Source organism: Pelophylax lessonae, assembly GCF_965119305.1.
Source record: "Pelophylax lessonae genome assembly, chromosome: 10".
Classification (NCBI taxonomy): domain Eukaryota; kingdom Metazoa; phylum Chordata; class Amphibia; order Anura; family Ranidae; genus Pelophylax; species Pelophylax lessonae.
Window position 1 is genome coordinate 172,535,364 of NC_138777.1, and position 14,504 is coordinate 172,549,867.

A 14,504-nucleotide genomic window follows, 5' to 3' on the forward strand; every position below is an offset into this window, starting at 1 on the left:
GTAAAGCACCAACATCCCAATTATAAATAGAACAAAAAAATGGGAAACTAGGGACTTTTAGACCCCGTTCACACTGGGGCGACGCTACTTGCCAGGGCGACCTCACAGGTCGCGGTGCGCAGCTCGCACCGCGACCTCAGAGCGGCCGGCACGGACTTCATATCATTGAAGTCAATGCAGGTCGCTCCAGGTCGCCCCAAAGAAGCTCCGGACCCTTTTTCTAAGTCGTGACTTGTGTCGCTCCTATTAGAACGGGTCCACAGCTACTCTATGGCAGGCGACCTACGGCGACCTGTCAGGCGACCAGGTCTTAAGGTGCAAAATTTATACCAATGTCTACATAAAACATGTTTTACATAGACATTGGTATACATTTTGCACCTTAAAATTCCCTAGTTTCCCCATTTTTTGTTTTACCTCCTTCAATGGATCTATAGAAATCATAAAGCGGACCGATGCGCATTAGCTTAACATTGTTACCAGTATTGATGGAACGGGATGGTATAATAAATAATAGTTATCAACACAAGGTCTGAAATTTGTACCTTTCCTTGTTAAAATGCTACTCAAATTCCCCTACAATGTTGGCCACATGTCTGAAAGCCTAGTCACTAGGTCATGTGATCATTTAAACCAACATTCACATTTGCCAATCCTCTCCCTTAGCACAGATCATTCAACCAAGTATGCATGCCGTAACGTGGCTAGCACAGACGGGAACCTGGAATAGAACTTTCTCCAGGAAACATTTCAGCCCTACTGTAATTCTTTTTATATCCATTCCAACAAGACTGTCAAAATACCTTTCTCCAGGAAATGTTTCGACCCTTCTGTAATTCTTTTTATATCCATCCCAACAAGACTGTCAAAATACCTTTATGTTAACATTTCTGTTTAGATCCCCTTTAATATAGACTGTATATATAATATTATTATATATAATATTATAGTAATATATATTATTAGTAATATAATTCACATTGTGGCTCCAGTTGACTTCCTGAGCAAACAAACACTCCTTTAAAAAGCTGTGCCTACAGTATGGATTCTACAGAATGGGTTTTTGGAGCTATAAATTATTGGCTGCTATATATATCTTTTCAGTGAACCAATTTAGATTCCTCCACAAATATTGAAACAATCCAAGCTCACTCTAAAATCTGCAATAAAATGTTATATAATGGAAATTTCATTTGTACTTTCTGGATTCCTCCTGCTTCATAAAGACTGCCTTTTCAGATTAATGAGAGGGCCTGTAAAGCATTGTCAACGAGACTGTCATTCCCTGCCTAATTAACCAACGCGATTCTTCTGGTTAGCTGGAGTATATGATACATTGGGATACTGAACACGCATATATTACCATCACACGCTACAGATGTCTGCTGAAGGATTTGAGTGTCAGTAAAGGTTTCCACAAAGACTAGATAAAAAAAAGTCTAGCAAAGTCTATCAGAAGTAACGCGTCAATTTACAACTATTTTTATGTCATTCAGTTCAAATCAGTATTTTGGAAATGAATGAAAGTTCACTTTAAATCTATGACAACAGATTTGCTGTAGAAAAAAAAAATCTCTCATCTGCACAATTATTTGCCTCTGGTTTATCATTTATTTCCACTAGTGATAAAACAATTTGTAAAAAAAAAAAAAAAAAAAACTTTGCAGAGAAAAAAAATATATACGTTCTATTGGTGACAGACGTTAACAAATATTCATTGCACCGTGTCTTCATTTTCACCCTGAATTTAACAGAAGGGAAAAAGAAAACGAAAAAAAAGAAACCCTCAGGTTATATGCAAATCGTATCCAAGTGCTTCCATCTCTCTGAATTTATCTCCTTGTTCTACAATGATTTAACTGCTGTATTAAATGTAATCGAGTTCTCACACAACCCTTTCAACTACTACTCTGTTTTTTTTCTCTTCTTTATTCTCAAGTTTTGCCATATGAATGTTGGTATTTTTACTTTCCTACAAAATATCCCATGGAGTCTCGTTTTCTGTTTTTTTTATTTTTTAATTTTTTTATCTCACAGCTGAAGTTTATTTAATTTCTATTTATTTAACTTGCACTTTCTGTCACGAACCATTTGTGGGCACCAGGAAAAAAAACGAGATTTTGCTATGGGAAGGTATCTGGTAAGTCCAAAAAAAAAAATAATGATTCATCATGTGTAAGAATAGTCTGTGTCAGGGATACCAGCATCTCTATATCCCCTGTGAGTGCCATAACCTATCGTGTGGGTACTTTTGTACAGACTGGTGCCATTAGATGGAAATATGGTATGGATCACATACTCCTCCTTGGCTCTGTGGGGATTTATTGGTAACATTTGAAGCCCTGGCCCTCTGATCTCCAATATAGAATTATCTTTCTTAGTGCCAGACTCAATATAATCGTCTTTCTTTCGGCTGCCACGGCTGCAGGCTCTTTCTCGAGTTAACAGTTGACCAGCTCGATGGACATACCAGCAAATAGATGCCAAGATGAGAAAAAGGAAGACAAGGGTGACGGCACCTCCTATAATGCCTGCCAAAGGTAATCCAGCGAAGGGATCTGCATTTTGCTCTCGGTTAAGTGTAGTTGTAGGGCCATAAACATCCCCTGTCTCTGCCTTAGCACATACAGGGGATTCATCTGCAAAGTAGGTGTTGCCTGTTTCCATGGTTACCATACAAATTATGTAGGTGGATCTGGGCTCTAGAGCAGTTAGCAAATATTCTGTCTTATCGCCTTGAACTAATGTTTCTGTGATAGAACCAACAGCTGGGCTGTGTCCTAGTCTCAGCCAACTCAATCGGAAGGAACTGGCTGGAACAGATGACTTCCAGGTAATGCGAATGCTATCAGCAGTCAGTGGCTTGACACTTATCACCAAAGATTTAGTGGCTGCCCCAGTCTCCATAGGGTAATCCAAGTTTGAATCTGGGAGCCGAATACCTGGTCTTTTGGACTTAAGTGTAAAAAGGGAACCTTGGGGTGGGGTAGTGATTGAAGGAAGTGCAGGAGTTGCATGTGCAGAGGCTGAATTGCTTTGGGGGCCTCCTTCGAAGCACTCATCCATTTCATGTGTGATATCTTTGATTGCCATTCCCCTAACTTTCTCAGGACCCTGACACATCAGGCCACGCACATTTACCACAGTAGCCCTAGCTTTCACCCAGTCCCGTAGCCACATAAGACTGCAGCCACAATACCAGGGATTATTCCTGAGAAGCAGCTGGCTCAGATTCTCTAGGTCATCAAAAAGGCCACGGGGTAGTGCAGTAAGGTTATTATTAGACAGGTCCAGTCTCTGAAGTTGTTTCATTTTAGACAGAGTGTTGTAGGGGATATGGGTGATAGCATTGTCCTGCAAGTAAAGCTTCTGAAGGTGTGCACTTGGCAAATTTAGAGGTGGTGCTGCTAGCGAATTTCTGACTAGAGACAGCTCCGTCAAATTTTGAAGCCGACTGAATGTGTCATCTGCAATGCGTTGATTAGCCAGTAGGTTTCCATCAAGTACTAACCTCCTCAGACTAGTGAGTCCTTTAAAAGCATGAAGTGGGATAGTTGAAATGCGATTATCATCCAATCTGAGCTCTTCCAAAGTGTGTGGTAAGCCATTAGGAATGCTGCTAAGATGGTTGCGTGAAAGAAAAAGCAGTCGAAGTTGACGAGTATCTAAGAAGGCATCATCTTCAATGCTAACAGTTGACACAGAGTTATCATCTAGGTGAAGTTTTTCAATAAGTGGTATTCGAGAAAGGGAATCCCGCGTAACACTGCGAATGTTGTTATCTTGAAGGTGGAGCTCTTTCAGTGATCGAGGAAGATTTAGTGGGAATTCATCTAAGTCATTCTCATACAAGTAGATTACTCGAACATTGGTCTTTGTTTTCAGCTCTGGTGGTACCCCAGCATTGTTTATCTGATTATTCTGGAGGTAGAGGGTGGTTGCATCATCTGGAATCTCTGCTGGAATGGAGGTCAAACCTCGGTCATTACAGTAGATGAAGCCATTGTCACAGCGGCATACATAAGGGCAGTTAGTGCTATCTATTACCTCTGTCAAAAATGCAATGAGTCCATAACACAGAAACAGCCAATCACGCAAGTCCAAAGTAGCAGTGGTCATGGCAACTGTGGTAGCAGTTGCTGTCGTGGTAGCCACAGCAGAGGCAGTTGCTGCCGTGGTTGTAGTAGTTGTGGTGACCACCATGTTGCAGTGGTTTCTTTTTAGTCAAGGCTATATTTTAGTAATCTGAAGAATTTGGATCCTAAAAGGAAGAAAATGAAAAAAATTAGAATAGTACATAGAATAAATTAATTAAAACCAAATTATTGTTTGCACATGTTATCTGTACTATGTTTAATTCTGTCATGTCATTATTCTAACATCTTTATATATGCAGCTACTATTATTTTGTTAAAACTAAAACGTCAGTTCCATTCAAATTAAACTCCACAGAGACCTGAGAAGAAAGCTGTAAGACCTGGGTTTAAAACCATAATTTTTAGAATGAACATGGCATAAACGTGCCTGTGTCAGCTGAACATGCATGTTTTTGCATTGAGCAGACACCTTTACACTGGCCTTGTGTCAGGGAGCAGTAATGACTTGGTGGAAGAATCTATTCCAGCCAATCGATTCCCTTACCAAGGAAGTCTGCCAGAGATTGTCGAGTCATTATAGTCATATGGTTTTTCATAAATCAAGCATAATTGACTGGATAGTGTGTAAAGCTTTTGCTGTTTATGTACCTTTTACCTTTAGCTCAGGTTATCTTAGCTAAAGCATCCTTACATTGACTATTTCTTTAAAGGGTAACTCCACTTTCATGGGAAAAAAACTAGCAAATTAAACAAAAATAACATAGCATATACAAATGCAGCACAAGTCATATTGTAATTGAATGTTATTAAAATTGACTTTTACTTCCTGCAGCTCGGTAATTTTCTGTAAAGTGAAATGCAATATGGCTACCTGGAGGTGTTCTTTACATAGAATGTATACAGAACGCCCCCCCCCCCCCCCGAAATATCACTGCCTGCTTGTGTGATTTTCCCAGAAGTCTGCACTATTGATCGACCAATATCATTTTTTTAATGCCGATGCCAATATTTTGGTCATCGGATATCGGTATCAGCCAATATTGGCCGATATTTTCGGACATTTACATTTTATTTTTCACAGGTACTTTTGTATAGGGAACAATATGGTGAAAACACCTTTCTCTTGCGCTTGGGATTCGAGCCCCCCGACCACACTCCTCACGGGACTCACACCTGGCTTCTCGGATGGCTGGGGTCTTGCTGCCCAAAACGGACTGGGGTAGTCCACCGGTACTAAAGGCAAAGAAACAAAGAAAGGGCGCACCGACCTAGCGCATTATCCTCAATATAAGGCTTTTATTCAAGAAACACTTAAAAGTGGCTACTCACAGACATAGATGTAAATATATCATATCGAGCTCAGTTGCCCAAATGTCCGGATTAGTCCATATGATCGTCCAAGACCAATGAGATGACGGCTGACGCGTTTCGAGGCTTCAGTCTCTGAGTGGCTCTGAGGAAGAGGCTGAAGCCTCGAAACGCGTCAGCCGTCATCTCATTGGTCTTGGACGATCATATGGACTAATCCGGACATTTGGGCAACTGAGCTCGATATGATATATTTACATCTATGTCTGTGAGTAGCCACTTTTAAGTGTTTCTTGAATAAAAGCCTTATATTGAGGATAATGCTCTAGGTCGGTGCGCCCTTTCTTTGTTTCTTTACTCTTGTGGAGGGATCTGGGGGTCTAAAAGACCCCAAACCCCTCCTCTGCACTTAAAAGCATTCAGAACGCCAAGTTTGGCTTTGTTGAATGCTTTCAGTGTTTTCAATCTGGCGCAGAGTACCCGGAAGGGATGTCATGACATCACTTCCGTGTTTTTTACATGGAGACCCAATCAGAGCCGAATGCGGCTTTGATCAGGTCTTTGGCGGCCGTGCAGGTAGGATGCCCGGGTCTCCCAGTGGGATGGGAGACCCGGGCGAGCCGCGGAATGCGGCGGAAAGGGGGGGGGCATCCCCTCCCGCTCCTTGTAATGACAGCCGAGCGGCTTCTCAGCCACATCGGTTGTCAATAAAAGACAGCCAACCTTCGGCTATGGATGCCGGTACTGGGGTGATGCCTCTAGCTGCAGGCATCACTCCGGTACAGCACTTTCCCGGAATATCGTCAATATCGGTAACCTCAAGGCCCGATTCCGATAAGCATATCGGCCCCCGATATATCGGTGTTGCCGATAATCAGTCGATCCCTAGTCTGCACTAAGATACAAGTAAGCTTTTTGGCATCCCCTGCAACAAAAATGTAATTTTTGGAGAAGATAATCCCAATAGGAAACAACTTCTAAAAGGATGAAGACCCTGCCACTTTCTTTATTAGAGCCCTGCAGGTGTAGCAGCTGTTTGATAATTATGAAACCACTCCTGTTAGACTCAATTAGCACAGGCGCACAGAGAAACAAACAGGGATTTCTTCAGAATGACAAAAGGTAAGAATCTACAACAAAGTTTGTTAAAATCCTTGCAATGTACATAGTTTACCCAGAGGGGAACGTTTTTTTTTTTTTTCCTCAACAAAAATGGAGTTACGCTTTGAAGGTAAACTGCAGTGTTATATTAGAAAGTCAAAATTTGCCCATATGATGAAGACAAAATGAATGTTACCTTCTCTGAGAAAATGCTCAGTATAGGTTGTATACTTTGCTCCACATTGTCATCTACACTTTTCATTAGATTGTAAGCTCTTTAAGATGGGATTCCCCTCACCAAGGAGCAGTTATCCTTATTATATCTCTTTCCTCTGTATGCACATTACATTGCCCGTGTAAATCACAGCGGCCGTGTTTTGCTCCGCATAAAAGCAAATTAATAAGTGAGGAGAAGCAGAAGATGAAGTGATTATAATGTGTGAGGAAGTTCTGAGAGTGATTTTTAAGCGCATGATTGTAAAAGCAAGTCCATCTTTTGACTTACATAATAGCTTCTCAAAGCCATCTCAGCTGGGAGATTAGAGCCTGCGTCACCAGCATTATGATGGAAATCACATTCTGATAATGATTGAGCCCTTCTTGGGCCCTCTGAGATCTGCATAATATAACTCTCTTCGCAATACATTGGTACTTTGCCAAACTTTAAGAAAATCAGCCTAAACTCTGTTTATTTAGAGGGTTAACAGCTCAATACCCTTGCAATGGAAACCATATTTAACACTTTAATTGTCACACTGGTAAGAAAACAGTACATTTTTATTAATTTCTTTAAAATGAGTTAAGGCAGTGATAAAACAGTGCAGATGTGGTTTAGAAATACAGTCCATCTGGAAAGTATTCACAGCGCTTCATTTTTTCCACATTTTAGTATGTTACAGCCCTATTTCAAAATGGGTTAAATTCATTATGTTCCTCAAAATTCTACAAACAATACCCTATAATGACAATCTGAAAAAAATGTATTTAAAATCTTTGCAAATTTAGAATAAATTAAAACGAAAAAATCACATGTACATAAGTATGTACAGCCTTTGCCATGACACTCAAAATTAAGCTCTGGTACATCCTGTTTCAACTGATCATCCTTGAGATGTTTCTACAGCTTGATTGGATCCCACCTGTGGTAAATTCAGTTGATTGGACATTATTTGGAAAGGCACAGGGGCACATCTATGTAAGGTCCCACAGTTAACAGTGCATGTCAGAGCACAAACCAAGCCATGAGGTCCAAGGAACTGTTTGTAGACCTCCTAGACAGTATTGTATCGGGGCACAAATCTGGGGAAGGGTACAGAAAATTTTGTGCAGCATTGAAGGTCCCGATGCGCACAGTGGCCCCCATCATCCGTAAATGGAAGAAGCTTAGAACCACCAGGATTTTTCCTAGAGTGGGCTGCCAAGCCAAACTGAGCAATCGAGGGGAAGGGCCTTAGTCAGGGAGGTGACCAAGAACCCGATGGTCACTCTGACAGAGCTTCAGTGTTTCTCTGTGGAGAGAGGAGAACCTTCCAGAAAAACAACCATCTCTGCAGCACTTGACTAATCAGGCCTGTATGGTAGAGTGGCCAGACAGAAGCCAGTCTTTAGTAAAAGGGACATAACAGCCCGCCTGGAGTTTGCCAAAAGGCACTTGAAGGACTCTCAGAGCATGAGAAACAAAATTATCTGGTCTGATAAAACAAAGATTGAACTCTTTAGCCTGAATGGCAAGCGTTATGTCTGCAGGAAACCAGGCACCGCTCATCACCTGGCCAATACCATTCCTACTGTGAAGCATGGTGGTGGCAGCATCATGCTGTGGGGATGTTTTTCAGCAGCAGGAAATGGGAGACTATTCAGGATCAAGGGAAAGATGAATTCAGCAATATACAGAGACATCCTTGATAAAAACCTGCTCCAGAGCGCTCTAGACATCAGACTGGGGCAAAGATTAATTTTCCAACAGGACAAAAACCCTAAACACACAGCCAAGATAACAAAGGTGTGGCTACGGGACAGCTTTGTGAATGTCCCTGAGTGGCCCAGCCAGAGCCCAGACTTGAACCCGACTAAACATCTCTGAAATGTGAAAATGGCTGTGCACCGACGCTCCCCATCCAACCTGATGGATCTTGAGAGGTCCTGCAAAGAAGAATGGGAGAAACTGCCCAAAAATAAGTGCCCCAAGCTTGTAGCATCATACTCAAAGGATTGAGACTGTAGTTGGTGCCAAAGGTGCTTTAACAAAGTATTAACCTCCCTGGCGGTATAATTCTTTCGGATTTTAGGTGCTGAAAGCGGTACCATTATTTTGCATGTAATTCTTAAGAATGAGCAGCACAAACCAACTATTTACATATGATTTTTTTTTACTGTGCGTTCTTCTTTATAACATCTCAGGTATGATAAAGTTTGAAACACAAAATCATAAATTATAATATAATAAAAAAACTATAAATAAGTTAAAGTATGTATGTATATATAGATATATATATATATATATATATATATATATATATACTGTATATATACATATATATATATATATATACTATATATATATATATATATATATACACATAAAAAGTACAGTAAAACTGCAGGAAAGGGCGCTGGGGAGCAAACTAATGTGATTTTTTATTTTTATTTTGCATTGTATCAGTGTGTTTGGTGTGTTTTACATTTGAATTTGCCTCCGGTTCCACCCCCCTACGAACGTCACGTTGCAGGAGACTGAAGCCGGGGCACGGAGAGGATCGGGAGGAAGATCCATCGCCAGACACCGTCGAGATACATTGCTGGATCCTGGTGACAAGGTAAGTAACCCCGCTTTCAGGATCCAGCGATCTTCCTAGCGGTACCCCGAGTGTGGCTCAGGGTTACCGCTTTTGGCTCTGAAATTTAACCCCGAGCCACGCTCGGGAATACCGCTAGGAAGGTTGAGCAAAGGATGTGAATACTTATGTACATGGATTTTTTTTTCCTATTAATAAATTCACAAATATTTCAAACAAACTTCTTTCACGCTGTCATTGTGGGGTATTTGTAACGGCACCCCGGACACAAAAGGGTTAAAACCGTTTAGGAGATCTTCCCCTTCCAGAGCTACAGGCACAGCTACTTGCAGGACACCAAACTTCCGAACTGGAAACCAAGGAATGATGCAAACAGTGTAGCTGGAACCTTATGAATGCTGCATACAGCTGAATAGGAAAAACCATATGAAGGGTTTACACTCCTAGCAGTCAAACTGGAACAGCATACAATAAATCCCCCCAATAACGAGACAAGGCTCCGCGTTGAGGTTAAAACAGGAACAACATTTATTGGAAGAACACAGCACACTTTTATACAGAATTTGGAACATCCTTCCCCCAACAACCGCTTTCCCATTGGTCAATTGCACAGTACCTGCAGTTCCCCATAAGGTCCTCTCCAGCCATGCAAATGAGGGCTTGAAAATGAGTCAGCAGTGATTGGTCAGATAGCTTGACCAGAAGGACTGCCATGTGCAAGGAGACAGAAGCCCCCAGGGGGTAATCAATGTACACAATAGCCAGACACAGAACAATGGTTTCCTAACGAGCCCTCAATACACATTACTCCTGAGTGTCAATACATCTCTTAGCAGACAGCAGGCAAGTTCATTAGCACACCCGACAATAGGTGAATGGAGATCCACCTCAGACAGTCCGTCTCCTCATTGGACTTCCTGGAATGACCATATTAGGAGTGCACTTCCTGTGCCTTACAGTTTACAGGAATAAGGTAGATCTCCATATTTCCTGAGAGATATGGGTAATGCATATACTGTCCCATTTGAAATAGTCCAAACCATATTCTCAGTGTACACCACCCTCCCGGTCACCCTGCATCCATAAAAGATGCAGGGTGACTTAAACATAAGAAAGCCACACAAGGCTGGACATAGTACCTCCCAACCTCTTTAAAGGAATTTGGGGTCCACAACCCCCATGCCCAAAGTGACTCCTGTCACAGTATTGTTTGTAGAATTATGAGGAAAATAATAAATTGAATCCATTTTGGAATAAAGCTATAACATAACAAAATGTGGAAAAAGTGAAGCGATGTGAATATTTTCTGGATGCACTATGTATGAAACCATTTTTAGTTGAAATTATTGGTACATCAATGTAGGACATATAAAAACTGGAGGAAAAGAAAATGGAGATGTTGCCCTTAACAGATAATCAGATAACAGGAATGTTTTTTCTAGTGCAGACTTGACTGCTAGAGGTGAGAATGGGCTGTCTTTCTTCTTTCTTCTCTCCAACCATCATTCCTTACATATATATGTATGCATGCACATATGTGCTTTCATCCTCTATGCATATATTTAGAATATTTTACATATTTTCAAATTGCTTAATATAATGTAAAGCATGCCACTTTATATGAGCAATTTTCAGTGAAAAGACCACATTTTATAGTTAGTGCTCTTCATAAGGCCTTTAACTATACACAAAATCTGGTGTCTGGTGCACGATATAAAGTAATCATACACACTACAGAGAGCTTTTCTATCCATTATTAAAACAGTATGGAACAATTCATTTCCATTCTATCTTTGACTTTACTGTGTTATAGCATGCAGTTTACTGTTTTTTGGTATTTTTAACTAGCAAGCTATTAGTATTATATAATACACATCAGAGTATGATGCAGTGGCACGGTCTTGGGTTTAGATACCGCAAGTGATGCTATTTACATGAAGTTTGGTTTCTGATTGTGTTCCCTCCTCCAATTCCCCCATTTCCTTCTACAACTCAAAAACTTACTCAATTTTTATTTTTTTTAACAGCAAGAGGCCATGGATAATGAAGGTGAATAAAATGTAAAATTTGGGCATACATGAAGTATGATGATTTTAAATGATGGTCACAGACCACAGACATTACATTTTCAAAAGTATTGGGACGCCTAACTTTAATGGCATCCCAGTCTTAGTCCATAGGTTTCAATATTTAGTTGGCCTTTGCATATTTTTAGTTGGCCTATAAAAGCTTCAACTCTTCTGGGAAGGCTGACCACAAGGTTTAGGAGTGTGTCTATGGGAATGTTTGACCATTCTTCCAGAAGCGCATTCGTGAGGTCAGGCACTGATGTTGGATGACAAGGCCTGGCTCCCAGTCTCTGCTCAAATTCATCCCAAAGATGTTCTATTGGGTTGTGGTCAGGACTTTGCAGGCCATTGAAGATCCTCCACCCCAAACTCACTCATCCATGTCTTTATGGACCTAGCTTTGTGCACTGGTCCAAATCATTTGGTTGGAGGGGGATTATAGTGTGGGGCTGTTTTTCAGGGGTTGGGCTTGGTTCCTTAGTTCCAGTGAAGGGAACTCTTAAGGCGTCAGCATACCAAGACATTTTGGCCAATGTCATGCTCCCAACTTTGTGGGAACAGTTTGGGGATGGCCCTTCCTGTTCCAACATGACTCCGCACCAGTACACAAAGCAAGGTCACTAAAGACATGGATAAGCGAGTTTGGGGTGGAGGAAATTGACTGGCCTGCACAGAGTCTTGACATCAACTTGATAGAACACCTTTGGGATGAATTAGAGCGGAAACTGTGAGCCAGGCCTTCTCATCCAACATCAGCACCTGACTTCACAAATGGGCTTCTGGAAGAATGGTCAAACATTCCCATAGTCACACTCCTAAACCTTGTAGACAGCCTTCCGAGAAGAGTTGAAGCTGTTATACCTACAAAGGGTGGGCCAACTCAATATTGAACCCTACGGACTTAGACTGGGATGCCATTAAAGTTCATGTACATGTAAAGGCAGACGTCCCAATACTTTTGACAATATAGTGTATTATTTGTCATTTGATTATCATTCTACTTTGTAAGTAGCTATATTTGTCACATCAGGACAAAGAAGAATATTGAGTCTAAGGGCCGGTTCACACTGAAGCGATGTCAGACATTGCGTGTAATTAGCACCGCACTGCTGTGCAAATCACATGCGATGTCTGTGCAATGCCAATTCAGCCATACAGATTGTATGGCTGAATTGGCATCACATTCGGACCAAACTCGTGCAGGACCCTTTTTTTGGTCTGCACCAGATTCCTGTCCGAATTGACAGTTCGCACTGCGACATGCAAACTGATCTGGGGGTGTCATTATCTTTGTACTGACACTCCCAGCAGTTTGCATATGGCAGTGTGAACTGCCGGCGAGTCGGATGCGATGTGGGAACCCGCAGTGGATTTGCAGGGTTCCCGCTTTACACCACTGTCCACCGAGCCTTACTGAACAATACAAATCCTCATCCCAATATTATATAAAAAAAAAAAATATGAATGGGATTTTATATGATGCTATAAACCTCCCCACAGAGTACACTTTAAGTGATTGTAAAGTTTTGTGTTTTTTTTAAAATAACAAACATGTTATACTTACCTCCTCTGTTTAATGGTTTTTCACAGAGCAGGGCAATACCATTCATACAAAAGCATCTAGCATGGGTTTAGCTATATTCCCTGGAATCAGTTAAATGTGAGTGCCTCGTTTTATCTGCTGCGTGTACAGGGATCTTCATCTGATCAGCTGAAATTGGCCATATTGAGTGGCAATCATCTCATGTCCATGACTAAGATTAAGATAAAAACAATGACCACTCAATGTACTAGGTTTTACTAAAAACATAGTTATATATTAGTACAGATTGACAGCTAGGTGATAGCACAAGTGCCAAAGGAAATAGGAAAAAGAAATATGTAGGTAATAAAGTACCCAAGAAAGTGTGCTCATTGTGTATAGCCGTCTCCATATAAAGATAGGTGTAACCAGGGTTCCAAAGGAATTACAGCAGGGGAATATAAAAGTACATGTCCTTACTGTTAATCAGTATAGGACCAACAAAGTCATGCTAATATAATGCTTCTTTTAAAATAATTCAATGTATAATCCATATACATGTGTGTGTATATATATATATAATATATATATATATATATATACACACACACACACACAATAAAACCTTGGATTGAGAGTAACTTGATTTGAGAGTGTTTTGCAAGACAAGCAAAATTTTTAAATATATTTTGACTTGATATACAAGCGATGTCTTGGTATACGAGTAGCGTCACGTCACAACTGAGTATAAAAGAGAAGAGAGGCGCCTCTAAGTGTAGCAATATGGTTACATTTAATGAAGGTATTTAGCGACTCACATGGTTGATGATTAAAAAAGGCACATCTAAGTATTCAGGCATCCGGGGTAAAGCTGTTCACATAGACTGTCCTCTGCACCGCCATTAACGTCATCCTTTCCACACTGCGTTCCATGAGCTCCTCAAATCTCACTTTCAGATCGCTCTACTGCAGGGTAGTCTTCCCGGTCACGACTGCAGACGGTCGGCGGTGAGAGCCGGCGGTGCAGAGGAAGATCTATGTGGACAGCTTTATCCCGGATGCCTGCATACTTAGATGTGCCTCTTTTAACCATCAACCATGTGAGTTGCTAAATGTTGAACCTTCAATAAATGTAACCATATTGCTACACTTAGAGGCGCCTCTCTTCTCTTTTATACTCTGTAGCTCCTGCTGGATTTTGCTTCTAATCCCCTTGTGGAGGCGCCATTTGTGGATGGATATTTTATGGTTACACAACCTATCACATTGCTATAATCTTTTTATATGGACTATAAACTTAAGGATTTATGAATACTTTGTTGTGGAACGAATCATCTGAATTTCCATTATTTCTTATGGGGAAATTCGCTTTGATATACAAGTTCTTTGGATTACAAGCATGTTTCCAGAACAAATTATGCTCGCAATCCAAGGTTTTACTGTATATATATATATATATATATATATATATATATATATATATATATATTACACAGAACTATGCAAATGTTTTAGGCAGGTGTAATAAAAATGCTATAAATTGATTTTCAAATAGAAGTGTTATTGTTTATTTCTATCAGTTAACAAAATTGAAAGTAAATGAAGAAAAGAG

At 40.6% G+C, this 14,504-nt stretch overlaps 2 protein-coding genes across 4 annotated transcripts in view; one reads left to right on the forward strand and one right to left on the reverse strand.

Moving 5' to 3' along the window:
- MACROD1 (mono-ADP ribosylhydrolase 1) overlaps nt 1–14,504 on the forward strand; it is a 1,305,057-nt gene that overhangs the window by 693,305 nt on the left and 597,248 nt on the right. The window lies entirely within an intron of this gene.
- On the reverse strand, nt 1,603–4,254 carry FLRT1 (fibronectin leucine rich transmembrane protein 1). Its single transcript, XM_082270228.1, has one exon. It carries the CDS (start codon nt 4,201–4,203, stop codon nt 2,170–2,172), a length of 2,034 nt encoding a protein of 677 aa, XP_082126354.1. The 5' UTR covers nt 4,204–4,254; the 3' UTR covers nt 1,603–2,169.